The sequence below is a fragment of the Sparus aurata genome, chromosome 17 (assembly GCF_900880675.1).
Source record: "Sparus aurata chromosome 17, fSpaAur1.1, whole genome shotgun sequence".
NCBI lineage: Eukaryota > Metazoa > Chordata > Actinopteri > Spariformes > Sparidae > Sparus > Sparus aurata.
In genome coordinates this window covers 33554792-33573010 of record NC_044203.1, presented here as the reverse complement: position 1 = coordinate 33573010, position 18219 = coordinate 33554792, and the positions used below count along the sequence as shown (strand labels likewise).

Sequence of the window (18219 nt, the reverse complement as noted above, 5' to 3'; positions counted from 1 at the left end):
TTAAAGTTTTATACATTACAACTGAACAATACCTTTGGTTTAATGGTGGTTTCATTTAGGCAAATGTTGTCTTGGAGATACTCTCGTTGTGAAACTACTACGTTACTACGTTATGTGACTTTGGTTGTTCCTGGTTCACAAAAGATCGTTACAGTTTGTGAAGTGGAAGTCTATGGGTACCGTTCCCCAACTGGTGAGAATTTGAGCTATTACATGGACGTGAACGGTAGCACCAACTGTCATCTCACTGATAAAGTGTTGTATAAACCAAAAGGAAAATCCTATTGTTTTTTACATTGTTAACCGTTCTTAGAAGCTACATAGGCGTTAAAGAAACTTAAGAAAGAATTGTGTCCTGTATCCTGAATTATGACCTCGAATTAGATCAAAGAGTCACAGAAAAAATGTAACTAAACATTCAAAAAATAAAGTTCTAGTAGTGCATTTAATTAAACGATGAACATATTGTGATTTTACTGTCATCATAAGTGCAAAGTCTAACTTTTAATGGTAATTTTTGTGTTTCTCGCAGGAGAGAATCTGGCCCTCCAAGGAAAAGCCACACAGTCGTCATTGTTTCAATTTGGCTTTGCAAATAACGCTATAGACTCAAGTCCGAACAGCAAGTGGGGGGACGGCTCCTGCAGTCACACAAACAACGACATCGGCCCCTGGTGGCGACTGGATCTGCGCAAAACCTATAAAGTGTTTACTGTGAAGATAACCAACATGAAATCAAACCCAGAACGCCTCAATGAAGCTGAGATCCGAATTGGAGATTCTCTGGACAACAATGGTAACAACAATGCCAGGTAGGTTACAGCACGACCACTCTTATCAGTATTTTTAGCCATGCAAACAGATGGTAAAATGGTAAACTATCCTGGTAAAACAGTTTCCTTCTGGTTAATCATTTGCAAAACTGGTCCTGGAGCAACATTAAGTATGATGTTGTAGAAATAAGACCAACTTCAGCATTTAATCATGCCGATATTTGCATTTTACCCAAAGGAGCACTGTGTCTAAAATGCTGTTCACATTTGGCATTACCATCCATCTTCAGTGATGCAGTTACAAGTGGACAGCTTCAAGCCCTTCAATTCACACCTGGTGTTAAATGTGTCTCCATGATGATGATTTGAGAGTGACCACTTGTGATCGGATCTCACTGCCCCACTCTATGTGGAAATTAACACCTAAATCACTGGAGCACACACAAAGAAAGAAATATCTTTACGTAAAACAGTTGCTGAATTCACAAGTTGGCCCAAATATTCAAGAATTTGTCGCAGACAGCTTTTCACGAAGTTTGTACAATTTCTCTGAATGCAACAAGCCTCAAAATTCCTTGGGCATCAAAGAATAAGCCATTATAAGTTACTGTTGTAATGAATTTGTAAAATCTTTCATGTTTACTGTCAAAATGCTATAAATCTATGAGATTAAATAGCAGTGGTTTGCAGCAATGCAGATGGGGACCTTGTGCCAAAATTAGTAATGCTATATGACATTGCAATTTTGCAAATGTGTGTCTATTGTTAGGATTAAAAATTATGACTTATTGTGCATGAATGTTGCAATAAAGCTGTCCTCACACGGGGCACCATGGTTGGTGCTGATGGCAGGGCAGGTGTGGTTATTATAAATGAATAATTATTGCGAGTAATTATTAAAATTAAATTGATAACAATTGATACAAATGATGATTAAATAATTAAAGCTGTGACAATCAGGTGCCACCTTCTAGATATTAGCGTCAGTGCACTTTCCTTTGCTTACCAGGCTTTGTTAGTGTAAGGAGGCCATATTTAAGCTATGTGCTGCTTTTTCCTGTCAGAACCATGTGTTGAGGGTCCCAACACTATCATCTACTGGGCTTTTAAAAATTTCGAAAATAGATCATTATTTAATAAATCCTGACATCATATTTTGACCAGATTGCCTTCCCATATTCCTTATTATTTTAATGTTGGTTTTACTTTTGAAGTATGATTTTATAACTGCCTCATGACCATTTGTTAATCAAGTGATCTCTGTGTTGTCTGTCAGGTGTGCTGTGATAAAAAGTATTGAAGCAGGAGCTACTGCTGAATTCCAGTGTCCTGGCCTGGACGGGCGCTACGTTAACATAGTCATCCCAGAAAGAGAAGAGTTCCTGAGCCTGTGTGAGGTGGAGGTGTACGGCTCGAGGCTGGATTAGGTTTCAAGACCTTCAAAATGCTGAATAGTTACAGCTTGCTGTTAATTTTTTATAAATACCTTTCTAATGCTGTTGTTTACTAGTATTTTTGAAATGTTAAACCTCTGAGGTATTTCAACTATCTGCTGCAGGATAAAATTCTGAATGTCATCAATACTGTAAAACAATTAAATCACTAAAAAGTCACTTTTTCTTTTCCATTGTATTGTTATTGGTCTGAATAAAATTTTTTGATTTTTTCAAATTTAAAGTTTTATACATTACAACTGAACAATACCTTTGGTTTAATGGTGGTTTCATTTAGGCAAATGTTGTCTTGGAGATACTCTCGTTGTGAAACTACCACAGGGTCAGTTTTGAGTATTTTGCCAGGTGTTTGAGGACAGTTTTTGAGAATGCAAATGTGTCACAGCTGTGCAAGATGCTGTAAGGACACTTTACAGGTGTGAAGTTGAGATCAGAATCAAGACTGAGTTTGAAGATGTGTGTACGGAAAACATGAACACGTTGATGGTACCGTGGCTGGTATAACCCTCCTGCTGAGTAATTATTCCAAAAACAGTTCTAATGGATACTAGCCACTGAAGCCACTGAGTTATCTTGGCATAATAACTGTCTACAGTGAAGTTATTTTTAATGGAAGTTCGTTTACCACTAGTCCTCAGATTCCTCATCAGAGAAGGGTGTGTCGGCGGTCATTAGAGAGAGAAAATGGAGAAGTAGTACAGTTGAAATATGGATATTTTCAGAATCAACGGTTACTGTCTTTTTTCCAATTCTTTTCCTGTCTATTTGGTAATTTTCCATAGAACAAGGCCAGGATTATGATAATAATATGATACTATGAGAAGTGTTTATTATTATGATTTTATCAAGTTGATAGAGACAGCGTATTGTGTAATGTATGTCTTACTTCTTGGCAGCTCCTTGGATAACCTCCAAAATCTGATTCACAAGAAGGGAAGTGAGTAAACCAATGTGATTGGCTCAACTGCTGTAGAGGGAAGAAAGAGATTTATATAAAGAGCACACAAAGTGTTGATGTTTTTAGGAGTTAGGAAGCTTTATTAACTTAATCATCAGACTCTGTGAGGACTCCAGGTAACACATTCCATGTCTCTGTTGCAACAGATCGTTTAAGTACATCAGTTTCTGTGTCATCTTCTGTTTTTGTGCTGCTTTTCACTGAGCATATGTGAATACACTAAATATTCTTTATTGTATGTAGATAATATATGTGCCTCTACAGAAAGGTAAATACCAAGTAAATAACAGCCATAATAGTTTGACTGAATCCTTATTTTAAAAACTAAATAGCATACATTTTTTATGAATGAGCCTAAACTTTGCTTTTTGATGTATAAGTCATAACCAAACGTCTTCTTCATCAAACACTGTAAATCGAAACATGTAGGCACTTAGCCCATTTACTACAGGCTTTATTAATTCTTGCAAAGCACTGTGCCTTGGTAATTTTTTAAAGTGACTTCAAACCTCTCTGTGTTTTGATATCTACATAACGAACATTCCTTTCTTTTATTTAGGTTTCATTTTCTATTTCACTTTTGTCACAACTCTTTGTTTATACTCTACTTTGGTTTAGGCATTAAAAACACCATTTGGCAGGAGTACGGGAAACATAACTGCTTGGCTTCAAATACCTATTCTGGTCATCAAAATCACGGATAAATATACAGATGTGAATATAACCACAATATCCACTGGAAATGTCCTCATAGGGATGAAGTGCGGTGGCCCATGTGGCACCTTTGTTGGCTAATTATGCCAGCATCATCCGCTTCACCTCTTTACGTTTACTAATAAGTATATAATGAGCCTGTGATATGACAAGTTTGTTAAAATGTCAACCTTGTGTGAATCTGTCTTACGTAGAAATGTTAAGTGCTAACATTATATCCTGCTGATTGGGCTGAGATTCTAATGCTTTACATTTCAACAGTAAAAAAGAAAAGGAAGTGCACATTTTTCAGATATGGTCTATTAATGACTCTTATTGTCTCAACCAGAGTGATGAATTTCAGTGTTTTTGTGGTGCTGCTCCTCCTGGGGACATGCTCAGCTGTAAAATATCGTAAGTATGATCTGAGAGTATGTGACGTTTTCACTGTAAAACATCACTAAATGCAGAAGTTGTCTTTGTAGAGCAAAGACGCAAGTTATTTTCTTTCACAGCAAAACATTGAACCAAGTCAACAAATTCTGGGTAGCAAACTGGACTCTACAACTCCACTGATATATACATGCAACTTTGATATGGTTTTAGCTTGATGGAATGTGTGAAATTTATGTTTTTTTTTATTAATTGCAAAGCAAAGCAAATGTGTTTGTGTGCTATGCACTGAGTTATTTCTTCCCCTGTTTAAAACATTTAAAACATTGTGTCCAATACAGTCTTTTCATAGAGACAGGGAGGAGAAGCACATTTTCCTGTTTGTCACTGTAACAGAGACTCCAGTCTACAGTGTCATTCATACACTTGACTGATAAACCAGAGAATCACCAAGTAACATTAGACGTCATGATCAAACAGCGCTTCTATATCATGTGGACAATCAATTGACCTTTATTAGTAATGCCTTGATTAAGGGGGTGCTGCAGCCCTTACTCCCTGTGTCCATGTGACCAATAAAGATGTTAAGTATTTGTTATATATCTCATTCATAGAAAACGTGGCCTTGCGCGGAGTAGCGACCCAACCCAGTCTTGAGAACAAATTTGGGGGTGCCTACAATGCTATCGATGGAAACCATGAATCTAATTTCCATGCTGGATCATGCTCACACACTACTGAAATGAAAAACCCCTGGTGGAGATTGGACCTGCTGGAGTCCTACATCATCACCTCCATCACCATCGTCAACAGAGGAGACTGCTGTAAATCCAGGATCAACGGGATGGAAGTCCACGTAGGCAACTCTGTGGAAAGAAATGGTTTTGAAAACCCAATGTGAGTCAATATGAAAAATAACAAAAGCATTTTCCGCAATTTCTACAAACCTTTGTTTGTCAGAGCATCTTGCTTATTTTTCCCTCCTTCCTGCTTCTTATTCATCAATAGAGATTCTCATAGGCACAGTTAAAGTCCGTCGGTTGAGTTGCAGTGGAATCAGGAGAGGCTTTTTCTGATGCAAAATACAGCCCCCCTTTATAAAATTAAATCATTTTTGCGAAGTAATCAGTACAACTCACAGTCAGATGTTCCAGGGCTCCTGAGCTTTGTTAAAGGACGTTAAAAGTTGAAATATTGAATAAATAAAATATATTAGATCACTATTTCTCAAACATTTTGTCCTGTAACACCTCAGAAAATATAAGGCTCTCCACATACCAGCATTATGATCAATACAGTAGCATGGCTTGACTTATTGTTTTGTGCCATATGCTTGGAGTATTTTTATTTTACCTACTATTTTGTCATCACAGTTTGAATTTAGCTCGTAACTAATCATGGATGAAGTATGTATGAATGCGACTTTGCAGCAGGCTGAAGCAAAATATTACAGGGAAGAAAACTAATTTTAAACAAAGGTTCAGTAATACATTTTAGTTTTCCATTTAACTTGGATGGTAAAACTATTTTAAAAATTAATTGTGGAAACAGCATTAAAGCTTTAAGTCTCTGGTTTGGTGGCGGTAACTGATTCACCTTACTCAACAGAATGTCATGTTTTTCACGTCATTGTTCAATGTCTAGATAATGTTAGTATTCTGAAACACTGTTCTATTACCACTGGTGGTAGGCACGCTGCCTCTAGTGGTGCAGGAATCCCAGATACGTCCTTGGAAAATTTTAAAAATTCTTTCAAAAAACATACTCAGCAAGCCTGTTTCTTTAATCTTTATCTTACTATTTAACAGAAGGTATTAAATGTGATTTATGTGCTGCTTCCTCTGTCTTTCTCTCTCTGTTAGGGTTGCAACAATTGCTGACATCGGTAGAGCTCCAACGTTCAGTCAGACTTTCACTGATCGTGTGGAGGGACGTTATGTGACTTTGGTTATACCTGGCTCACAACGGATCGTTACAGTCTGTGAAGTGGAAGTCTATGGGTACCGTTCCCCAACTGGTGAGAATTTGAGCTATTACATGAATGTGAACGGTACGCACTACCTGTCATCTCATCTATAAAGTGTGGTATAAACCAAAAGGAAAATCATGTAATTGTTTTTCATGTTGTTAAGCTGTTCTTAGAAGCTACATTTGCATTAAATAAACTTCAGAAAGAATTGTGTCCTGCATCCTGAATTATGACAACATATTAAATTAAAGAGTCACAGGAATAATTTAACTAAATATTCCAAAAATAAGGATGTAGCTGTGGATTTAATTAAAAGATTAATATGTTGTGATTATGCTGTAATAATAACTGCAAAGTCTTTAATGGTCATATTTTGTGTCCTTTTCGCAGGAGAGAACCTGGCCCTCCAAGGAAAAGCCACACAGTCATCATTGTTTCAATTTGGCTTTGCAAATAACGCCATAGACTCAAGTCCGGACAGCGAGTGGGGGGACGGCTCCTGCAGTCACACAAACAACGACATCGTCCCCTGGTGGCGACTGGATCTGCGCAAAACCTATAAAGTGTTTACTGTGAAGATAACCACGATGAAATCAAACCCAGAACGCCTCAATGGAGCCGAGGTCCGAATTGGAGATTCTCTTGACAACAATGGCAACAGCAATGCCAGGTAGGTGACAGGCTGGAGAGGAAAGGAAAGGAAAGGAAAGGAAAGGAACATCATAATCTCTGTTCTCTTTCTGTGTTCTCGATTTTTTAACAAGGCACCAATGATTTAGTATTCACTGTAGCCGTCTTTCTCCTCATGCATCAACTCTTAAAATCGCTGATAGAATGATGTAGCCAGGTAGATGACAAACTGTAATCTTCATGTGGCTCTTTTTGGGTGATGTACTGTATAAGATTAAATGGGAGTAGTTAGCGGCAATGCAGATGAGGAGCTTGTGCCAAAAGTAACATTTATTAATGCTATATTATTCTGACTATTATTGGGATTCATAATTCTGAATTATTGTGCATAAATATTGCAAGAAAGCTAGTTTTACATGGCCTCACACGGGGCACCATTGCTGGTGTTCATCGTAGGGCAGACGTTATTAGAAATTAGAAATTATTGATAGTAATTATTAAAATGTATTAAAATGATGATCAGACCATTAAAACAGTGACAATCAGGCGCCACCTACTGCACATACTGGTGTACTTTCCTTTGCATACCGGACTTTCTTAGTGTATGAGGCCGCAGTTAAGCTTTGGTCGACATGCAGGTCGCTCCACTGCCAGAACCATGTGGTGAGGGTCCCAACACTATCATCTACTGGGCTTTTGAAATTTGAGAAAACACATTGTGATTAAATAGATCATGATATAATATTTTTACCAGATTGCCCACCCCTACTCTTTATTATTTATTATTTTATCTCTGGTTTTAATTTTGAAGTATGATTTAATAACTGCCTCATGACCTTTTGTTAATCAAGTGTTCTCTGCTTCTTATGTCAGGTGTGCTGTGATCCAAAGTAGCGAAGCAGGAGCCACTGCTGAATTCCAGTGCCCTGGCCTGGACGGGCGCTACGTTAACATAGTCATCCCAGGAAGAGAAGAGTTCCTGAGTCTGTGTGAGGTGGAGGTGTACGGCTCAAGGCTGGATTAAGTCTGAATACTTTTGAAATGCTGAATAGTTACAGTTTGCTGTTAAATGTACTCATACTAACTGGAATCACAGCTTGAGATTCAATATTGTAAGAAACATGTGTGCAACAAGTGGCACAATTTGCCCAAAATCACGTCTGTAGGAATGCATCTCCTCATCTGACAGTGATTGTGTTGTGGGGTGACATGTATTTTACATTTTTTATTAAACCTTTCTAATGCTGTCGTTAACTTTTACTTTGAAATGTTAAACCTCTGAGGTATTTTCACTATCTGCTACAGGATAAAACTCTGAATGTCAATACTACTGAAATACAATAAAATCTATAAAAAATTAACTTTCTTTCTATATTATTGTTATTGGTCTGAATCAAAATGTTTTTTCCTTTTGAAATATAAAGTTTAAAACATTACAACTGAACAATATATTAAGTTGAACAGCAGTTTTGAGCATTTTGCCAGGTGTTTGAGGTGTTTTTTTGGAATTTAAATGTGTCGCAACTGTGCAAGATGCACTAAGGACACTTTACAGGCGTGAAATTGAGCTCAGAATGAAGACTGAGTTTTGAACATGTGTGTACTGAGAACATCAACTTGTTGATGGTACCGTGGCTGGTATAACCCTCCTGCTGATTTTTTATTCTAAAAACTGTCCAATGGATACTGGTCACTTCTTGAAGATTACATAATTGCCTTATGCATTTGGCTGGCTACATCTGTGATGTGACCCTCTCACATAGTTGCCCCCTCAAGAGTCTTTCCTTTGATTCAACATGTGTTGTCATGTTTTGCGGTATTTTTGTACCCATTTTTGTATGCCACATGGCATACTGGTTCATACCTCTGCAAATGAAGATAGCCAATCAGCTCATTCACAGGTCAGTTTACTCAAGCGCTCTGATCGAATGAGAATTATTGTTTTCACCACAGTACTTGTCACATTAAACAGCCAAATGACTCTGGCAGCCTATTACTGATATGAAGAGTCACATAAAGGAATGTTTTGGGCTACATGTGGTTTTGACAAACCTTGCATAATACACAGTGAAATTTACAAGCATTATTGTAAGTATGAATGTTTTGAACCTGTTCTAATGTTACAGATCAATGTAGTCATACTGCTGTGAGGAAAGAAATTACATGAACTTTGGGGAATATTTCATGGTGTGTCTTTATTTGACCTATCGAACCTAACACATGTGGATGGGAGTAGACACCATGATGTGATGTGGTTGGAGAGTTTTCTCTGATTAATGTGTTCTTTATTAATAATGATCCTAATCTTATTTGAAAAAATATAATTTAATCCTTTTAAAAGCTGTAATCTCTGCTAAAATATAAGTGCAAACACCTTTCCAAAAATATTTGGGATTTCTTACATCTTGCTATTTTTGTGTTGTTTTTTTTAGTCCCTATCCACTTCAGTTAGGGTTAGGGTGAGAATGCTGCAACGCTGTTTTGTTGTGAAGCTTTAGAAATGTTTTGTGGACTACGAAACATCATCCGACTTTTTATCAGCATGGATAATGACTGAATTTTTAATTTTGGGTGAACTGATCCTTTAATCTATGATAATTAATCATACTTATACACTGATGTAGTAGAGTTTAAAGTAAACTATTAAATAGCACTGCAAACACAACACAAACACCTTAGTCATTTATGTTCATTATTATGATTTTCTCAAGTTAATGTAGACAGTGTATTGTGTAATGTCTGTCTTACTTCTTGGCAGCTCCTTGGATAACCTCCAAAATCTGTTTCACAAGAAGGGAAGTGAACCAACCAAAGTGATGTCACAGGACAGTGCTGAAGATGAAAGTTTGAAGATTATTGGTTCAACTGCTGTAGAGTGAAGAAAGAGATTTACTTAAAGAGTACACAAAGTGTTGATGTTTTTAGGGGTTTGGAAGCGTTTTTCATTGAATCATCAGACTTTGTGAGGACTCCAGGTAACACATTTAATTTCTCTGTTGCATTATGCCGTCTTCGTACATCAGTTTCTTTGTCTTCTTCTCTCTTGTTCTGCTTTTCACTGAGAATATTTTGCTTTACCAGATATTTTATACAGTAAGTAGATGCAATGTAATGTACCTCAGAAAAAAAGTGAATAATTGTCATTTAAATCATTCCCCTAATTTTGAAATGAAACCACGACTGAAGACTTATTAAGTTTGAAAACAATATAGGACTGATTTTCTCATGCAGACAGGTCCTTTATTTGAGATAAGATTAGATTTCAATGTCTTGTCTTTTTTTTCTTTCTACAAGTTTTAGAATGTCTTTATGTCCATAAATACATATTATTTATGATATCTATAATCATTATTACACTCTCAATTCTTCTCTTGCTCCAACTTGCTTATGTGCACAAAGAAATTCCTGTATGGGGAGATACAGATCATAAAATAAGTCTCTACACCAGTGATTCTAACCACAGTCCTACAAGGCTCTACTGCTATAGATCTTGATCTAAGATGTTTATGCTGACTGTTTGAGCAATAGAAATAAAGCAACCAATACAGATAGCTAAGATGTGCAGGTCAGATGTCCATTTGCTATAATTTTTCAGCTTCTCCTCCAGTGCTTAGCGGAGATGCTAATAACAAGGATTGTGACCTGTAGTTTCCCCAGTAAACACAATACACTCATTGGCTGCTGCAGTCCTCCCTGACCAGCCGGCTGCAGTTTTTCTTGGTTTACACTGCTCATCTAGAGTCTATCTTCACTGCTTCAGAGTCTCTGGGTTAGAGAGAGTGGACAGGCTGGATGTCTGATGGGCGGGCTGCCCCTCAATGAGCAGCCCGGAGGCAAACAATGGCTTGCCGAAACCAAGTCGTTCAAGCTTGGTTTGTACTTAGCTACGGCCCCCCTGCAGCCACTCTACCTGTCTACAAACAGTGCGTTCGAAGTATCTAGTGTTTCACCTGACCATCTGAAGAGTTAGCAGAGTAATTTCTTATTCTGCTAGATGTGCTGTGATGTAAAAACCTGGAAAGTTCACCCAAAACGTCCGGTGTAATGGGATAGACCTTTTTGATTAAATTGACTGACTAGTTTTGATAAAATTGGAGAGAGCTGGATGTGTTTAAGGGTTATCAGAGAGAAGAAAACAGAGAAGTAGAGCATTTGAACTGTGGAAATCCCCCAAATCTCAAGTGAATCTGGCAGAAAACAGAGAAGTGTACGGGAGTGTGTGCATTGCGTAAGGTAAAAATGTAAGACTAAGCATTTTCTGGATTAGCAGTTACTGTTGTTTTTTTCATGCGATTTCCTGTCTATTTGGTAACTTTCCTTGGGAAAAGGTCAGCATTATGATCATTCCGTGGATGTACAGCAGTGCACTGCAATTTTAATGTCAAGGGTGGCCACAGTTTACACAATATCTGCATATCTGCTCAAAAGCACACAGACAAAGGCCGGCACTGTTTTCTATTGTTTTAATCACATGGTGGTTCAATCAGGGTATATGCAGGAACCATGAAATTTCCAAAAACTTTTCATACATTATAAGACCTCATTGCCACTTTGAATTCTAACTGGTTATATCAGCAACACAGTTTAACTTACATTTACTATATATTGATTGTAAGATAGTACAACAAAACAGTGACCAACCCAATGCAAGGTTTATTAGAAAGAAACCATTAGAAACGAGTATTTGACCAAAAAACAAAATAATTGACAAAACTAAAAATGAAAAATATTAAACTTTGGTGAGCATCAGGAGGGTCATGCCACGTAGGAACTCACTCACAAATGTGTTTGTGTCTTCTTCTCTCTTTTGCTGCTCTTAAATATCCTATATTGTATGTAGATACTGTATATACCTCTGCAGAAAAAGGAAGTTAATAATAGCCATAATAGTTTGAATTTTAAGCCTCACTGAAGACTTGCTAATTTTGAAAACTAAATAGCACACATTTTTTATGAAGCGAGCTTAAACTTTGCTTTGTGGTCAATAAGGCATAATCAAAATCTTGTCCACCAAATACTGTAAATTTAAACATGTATGCACGCTTCTCTGTGTTCAAACTCAGGCAGAACACACGATTTGGAAAGAGATACATAACAGCTTGCCTTCAAATACCTGTTTTGGTCGCCACAATCAGAGATGGAGATGATTCCGATTTCCTGTGTGTGTAGCCACAAAAACTACTGGAAATGTCCTAACAGAGATGGGCTGCTGTTGCCCATTTGGCAGCTTTGTTGGTTGTAATTACGCCACCATCGTCCCCTCCACCTTGTTCGGGTGGCAACTTGGGTGTATCTGTAGTATGTCAAAATGTTAATTGCTAATATTATATCCTTCTGACTGAGCTGAGATTCTAATGCTACACATTTCAACAGTAAAAAAGAAAAGGAGGTGTACACTTTACAGATAAAGTCTTTAATGACTCTTATTTCTCTCATCCAGAACAATGAATATCAGCATTTTTGTAGTGCTGCTTCTCCTGGGGACATGCTCAACTGTAAAATATCGTAAGTATGATCTAAGAGTATGTGACATCTTCACCGTAAAACATCAATAAATGCAGTTGCGTGCATTTCTAAATAACATCTGGCAGTTTCATTTGATGATTATGTGTATTATATATAAGTCAGCAAATTTTGCAAATTAGCAAACCCTCTACAACTCCACTGATAAATGCACAGAACTTTTGCTATGGTTTTAGTTTGATGGAATGTGTGACATTCATGTTTTTTGTATTAATTGCAAAGCAATGCAAATGTGAACACCAGCATAGTGAAGGTCAAAGCAGTCACATCAACTACTGTCAACATCAGCAGGGAGATCAAAAGGAAGAGAAATTCCCCAGACTTCTTTATAAAATCTCTTAATATTGTGAGTTGTTGAGTAAGGAGAAACTTTAACATGATGACACACCGTCTATGATTATTAATCATTATTAGGGCGTTTGTGTGCTATGCATTGAGTTATTTCTTTCCCTATTTAAAAAACATTGTGTCCAATACAGTTGTTTCATAGAGACAGAGAGGAGGTGCAAATTTTCCTGTTTGTCCAGTCTACATTGTCATTCATACACTTGACTGATAAACCAGAGAATCGTCAAGTAATATTAGGCGTCATGATCGAGCAGCGCTTCTATATCATGTGGACAATCAATTGACCTTTATTAGTAATGCCTTGATTAAGTGGGTGCTGCAGCACCCTTCCTTCCTTTGTCCATGCGACCAAAAAAGATGTTAACTATCTGTTATGTATCCCATTTATAGAAAATGTGGCCTTGCGTGGAAAAGCGACCCAATCAGCACGTTATGAAGACTCATTTGGGGCTGCCTACAATGCTATCGATGGAAACCATGAATCTAATTATGGTTCTGGATCATGTGCACACTCTACTGAAATGAAAAACCCCTGGTGGAGAGTGGACCTGCTGGAGTCCTACTTCATCACCTCCATCACCATTGTCAACAGAGACGACTGCTGTCCAGAAAGGATTAACGGAATGGAAGTCCACATAGGCAACTCTGTGGAAAGAGAAGGTTTTGAAAACCCAGTGTGAGTTGACATGAAAAATAGCACAAGCATTTTCACCATTTTCTACAATCTTTTGTTTTTCTGCTCATTTTTCCCTCCTTCCTGCTTCTTATTCATCAATAGAGATTATCATAGGAACAGTTAAAGTCTTTTACAGGAAAGAAAACTATAGTATGATTAAAATAGTATAATTTATAACATTGAATTATTTAAAAAAGAAATTCTGCAGTATTTTGATAATATTAAAATATCTTTAAGTGCATAGTTTTAAACAGATGGTATAACTATTTTTCAAATGAATTGTGGGAACAGCATAAAAGCTTTAACTCTCTGGGTTGGTGGCCGTAACAGTGCAAATAACTGATTCACCTTACTCAACAGAATGTCACTTTGTTCATGTCATACATCTAGATAACGTTATATTTCTGAAACACTGTTCTCAAACTGTGGTATGATAACCACTGGTGGTACTGCGCTTCCTCTAGTGGTATGTGCAGGAATCCCAGATACATTCTTGGAAAATTTAAAATTTAATAGGTATTAAATGTGATCATGTGCTGCTTTCTCTGTCTTTCTCTCTCTGTTAGGGTTGCAACAATTGCTGACATTGGTAGAGCTCCAACGTTCAGTCGGACTTTCACTGATCGTGTGGAGGGACGTTACGTGACTTTGGTTATACCTGGTTCACGAAAGATCATTACAGTCTGTGAAGTGGAAGTCTATGGGTACCGTTCCCCAACAGGTGAGAATTTGAGCTATTACATGAATGTGAACAGTAGCAGTAACTGTCATCTCATCTATGAAGTGTGGTATAAACCAAAAGGAAAATCATATCATTGTTTTTCATGTTGTTAAACTGTTCTTAGAAGCTACATTTGCTTAAATAAACTTCAGAAAGAATTGTGTTCTGCATCTTAAATTATGACTACAAATTAAATCAAAGAGTAATAATTTAGAATAATTTAACTAAATATTCCAAAAATAAAGATCTAGTCGCACGTTTAATTAAACTATGAATATGTTGTGATTTTGCTGTAATAATAACAACTGCAAAGTCCAGCTTTTAATTGTCATTTTTCTTGCAGGAGAGAACCTGGCCCTCCAAGGAAAAGCCACACAGTCATCAACGTTTGAATTTGGCTTTGCAAATAATGCCATAGATTTAAGTCAGAACAGCAAGTGGGGGGATGGCTCGTGCAGTCACACAAACAATGACATCGGCCCCTGGTGGCGACTGGATCTGCGCAAAACCTATAAAGTGTTTACTGTGAAAATAACCAACATGAAATCAAACCCAGAACGCATCAATGGAGCCGAGATCCGAATTGGAGATTCTCTGGACAACAATGGCAACAGCAATGCCAGGTAGGTTACAGCACAACATCTTCTTGACCGCTATTATCAGCATTTTTAGCTCTTCTTGTGATGCATTGTATAGGATTAAATGGGAGCAGTTAGCAGCAATGCAACGCTATATAATATTGTAATTTTGCAAACGGAGAAATTCATTAGCCATTTCAAGTCTGACTATTGTTGGGATGAATAATTCTGAATTATTGTGCATAAATATTGCAATAAAGCTGGTTTAACATGGCCTCACATGGGGCACCATTGTTAGTGTTGATAGTAGGGCACATGTGGTTATTAGAAATAAGGAAATTATTGATAGTAATTATTAAAATGTATTAATAAAAATGTATTAAAAAGATGATCAGACCATTAAAACAGTGACAACCAGGCGCCACCTACTGCACGTACTACTGTACTTTGCGTACCGGACTTTCTTAGTGTATGAGGCCGCAGTTAAGGTTTGGTCTACATGCAGGTCGCTCCACTGCCAGAACCATGTGGTGAGGGTCCCAACACTATCATCTACTGGGCATTTAAAAATTGAGAAAAAACATTGTGATTAAATAGATCATGTATTATTTTTACTTTTGAGGAAAGATTTTAAAACTGCCTCATTACCTTTTGTAAAGTGTTCTTTGCTTTGTGTGTCAGGTGTGCTGTGATCCAAAGTATCGATGCAGGAGCCACTGCTGAATTCCAGTGTCCTGGCCTGGATGGTCGCTACGTCAACATAGTCATCCCCGGAAGAGAAGAGTTCCTGAGTCTGTGTGAGGTGGAGGTGTACGGCTCAAGGCTGGATTAGGTCTGAATACCTTCGAAAGGCCGAACAGTAAGAGTATGCTGTCAAATGTACTCATACTAACTAGAATCACAGCTTGAGATTCAATATTGTCAGAAGAAACATGTGTGCAACAAGTGGCACAATTTGCCCAAAATCCCATTCTTGTGAATGTATCTTCATATTGTGGGGTGACATGTTATGGACACTATATACATGGACACATATTATGGATTTTTTATAAAACCTTTCTAATGCTGTCGTTTACTTGTATTTTGAAATGTTAATCCTCTGAGGTATTTTCACTATCTGCTCTGAATGTCATAAATGCCGAAATACAATAAATCGTTAAAAAGTCACTTTTCTCTTCCGTTTTATTGTAATTGGTCTGAATCCAAAGTTGTTTTTTTTTTTTTTTTCCCAAATCTAAGGTTTATTACATTACATCTGAAAAATGCATTTAGTTTAACAGTGGTGTCATCAAGGCAAATGTGGTCTTGGAGATACTTTTGTGGCGAAACTGGCTTCCTGTTGAGGCCCTCATCCGATTCAAGGCGATGGTGCTGGCCTTCAAGGCCATCAACAGAACTGCATCCGTCTACCTCCAAACACTGGTCAGACCACACGCCCCAGCAAGAGCACTTCGCTCTTCTACATCAGCTGGCCGGCTGGTACCCCCATCTCTGAGAGCAACAAAGCCCGCTCAGCAAAATCGAGACTCTTCTTTTTTGGCACCTCAGTGGTGGAACGAACTCCCGGCCAATGTCAGGACAGCAGAATCACTCTCCATCTTCCACAAAAGACATAAGACTCATTTGTTTAGACTTCACCTCGACCCCACATAGCGTGACAACAGGTGTGAAGTTGAGATCAGAAAAAAGATTGAGTTTGAAGATGTGTGTACTGAGAACATCAACATGTTGATGGTATGATTTTTGAGTTTTCATTCATAGAACTGTTCCAATGGATATTATCTGCTTCTTGAAAATTACATAATTGTCTTTTACCACAGTGAAGCCATGTTTGCTTGAATGCAATTATTTGAATGGAAGTTGGTTTACTACGAGTCTCAAGATTCTTTCATCACTTCAATATTTATAAATTTAGTAGAAAGAAGGGATTTGTCGCCTGAATATGCATTTGGTTGGGTACATCTGTGAGGTGACTCTCTCACATAGTGGCCCCCTCAAGAGTATTTCCTTTGATTAAACGTGTGTTATCATGTTTGAGGTATTTTTTGCACCCTAGTCAGCAAAAATTGGTTCATCCAGCATGAGGCCACAAACTATTGGCATGACAGGCTGTCAGTCATCAAGAATGATGCCTCAACCTGGCATCCTGGTACATACCTCCTCAAATCAAGACAGCCAATCAACTCATTCACAGGTCTCTGGTCAAGCGCTCTGATCGAATACGATTTATTGTTTTCACCACAGTATTTGTCACATCAATCAGCCAAATGACTCTGGCTTCCTCATATGAAGAGTGATATAATGTAATGTTTTAGGCCACATATTGTTTTGACAACCCCTGAATAATACACAGTGAAATTCTACAAGCATGATTGTAAGTATGAATGTTTTAAACCTGGTCTAATGTTACAGCTGGATCAGTTCAGTCATCCTGCTGTGAGGAAAGAAATTACATGAATTTTATTTGACCTATGGAACCTAATGAATGTGGATGGGAGTAGATATCATAATGTGATGTGATTGGATAGTTTCCTCCGATCGATGTGTTGTTTATTAATGATTGACTGTGAGGGGGAGATATAGCGAGAGGGAGATCGAACCGTCCACTGTCACAACGAGGCCCCAAAAGTAAGAAGCTCCGGCTGCTCATCGGAACACAGGTATAAATCATTTTTCTAACTAGGAATCAGGGTAAATATTTAATCTCTCATTGCATTCTCTGTATTAATTAGAATTTATTAAGAATTATTTGTAGACTGCTTTACTGATTAAGGCCTGTAATTATCAAACTTTCAAAAAAAAAAACACCGTAAAGAGATTTTTTTAGCCAACATCTGACTGAATTATGTTTGTAAAGGCTACAATAATAACAATATAGCTTTCCTGTTTTCTGTCTGCCACATGCTCGAAATCTCCTGACAATCTAGGCAGGGTGGCAGCCTGGCATCATTTCTATATTTACTCCTTTAATGACAGACAAGTCACTAATTGTTCCATGATTTGAGCGTCCCACCTAACACTATATTGCTGTGCCCAAGCCTAAGTGAGGACCCACAAACACAAACCAAATATTTAATCCTGTATATTCTTGCATAATTTATATCTTTGGAGAGGTTTTCCAGTCAGCCTGCAGTCTACGTAGCATATCACTCCACATTATAATTACCTAATAGGTTCTAGATTATCAGTACTGTTAACAATATTTACTAAGAACTGTATATTATAGGTAACTATAGGGATATATTTTTTAAAATATACTTTTAAACTGTAATTTATGTCTCTGTTCATGTATAATGTCCAATAGTTACTCCTTGTTTCTTATAGTCTTGTTTTTCTTTCACTCTACCTAGATTAATGTACCAGTAGGAAGTAATGTTAAATGTGTGCTGCTTTTTATGATATTAACATTTCTCTCTCTTGTCTGTCTCAAACAGAATAATGAAGCACACTTGTGTATTTATTTTGCTGCTCTTCTCAGGGTCATGCTCAGTTTATACTTACCG

The 18219-nt window shown here is 37.5% G+C and overlaps 3 protein-coding genes and 1 pseudogene across 4 annotated transcripts in view; all 4 read left to right on the top strand.

Annotated features, from left to right (window-relative positions):
- Positions 1 to 63: 63 nt before the first annotated feature.
- On the top strand, positions 64 to 2444 carry LOC115567783 (fucolectin-like). Its single transcript, XM_030394628.1, has 3 exons — positions 64 to 193; positions 533 to 812; positions 2050 to 2444. The coding sequence occupies exons 1-3, from the start codon at positions 64 to 66 to the stop codon at positions 2198 to 2200; spliced, it is 561 nt and encodes a 186-aa protein (XP_030250488.1). The 3' UTR covers positions 2201 to 2444.
- Positions 2445 to 3266: 822 nt separating this feature from the next.
- On the top strand, positions 3267 to 15883 carry LOC115567445 (fucolectin-1-like). 2 transcript variants are annotated; one of them, XM_030394060.1, is made up of 6 exons: positions 3267 to 3301; positions 12311 to 12375; positions 13132 to 13417; positions 13984 to 14138; positions 14482 to 14761; positions 15398 to 15883. In XM_030394060.1, exons 2-6 carry the CDS (start codon positions 12315 to 12317, stop codon positions 15546 to 15548), a joined length of 933 nt encoding a protein of 310 aa, XP_030249920.1. In that variant the 5' UTR covers positions 3267 to 3301; positions 12311 to 12314; the 3' UTR covers positions 15549 to 15883. The 2 variants fall into 2 exon arrangements, with proteins under 2 accessions (XP_030249920.1, XP_030249919.1); XM_030394059.1 differs by lacking the exon at positions 3267 to 3301 and adding an exon at positions 9658 to 9845.
- On the top strand, positions 4232 to 8231 carry LOC115567782 (uncharacterized; annotated as a pseudogene).
- A 1454-nt stretch (positions 15884 to 17337) lies between the features above and the next one.
- LOC115567781 (uncharacterized) overlaps positions 17338 to 18219 on the top strand; it is a 46486-nt gene continuing 45604 nt past the window's right edge. Inside the window, exons 1-2 of the mRNA XM_030394627.1 lie at positions 17338 to 17376; positions 18151 to 18218. Of these exons, the coding sequence (XP_030250487.1) occupies positions 18155 to 18218 (64 nt within the window). The 5' untranslated portion in view covers positions 17338 to 17376; positions 18151 to 18154. The remainder of the gene's footprint in view (positions 17377 to 18150; position 18219) is intronic.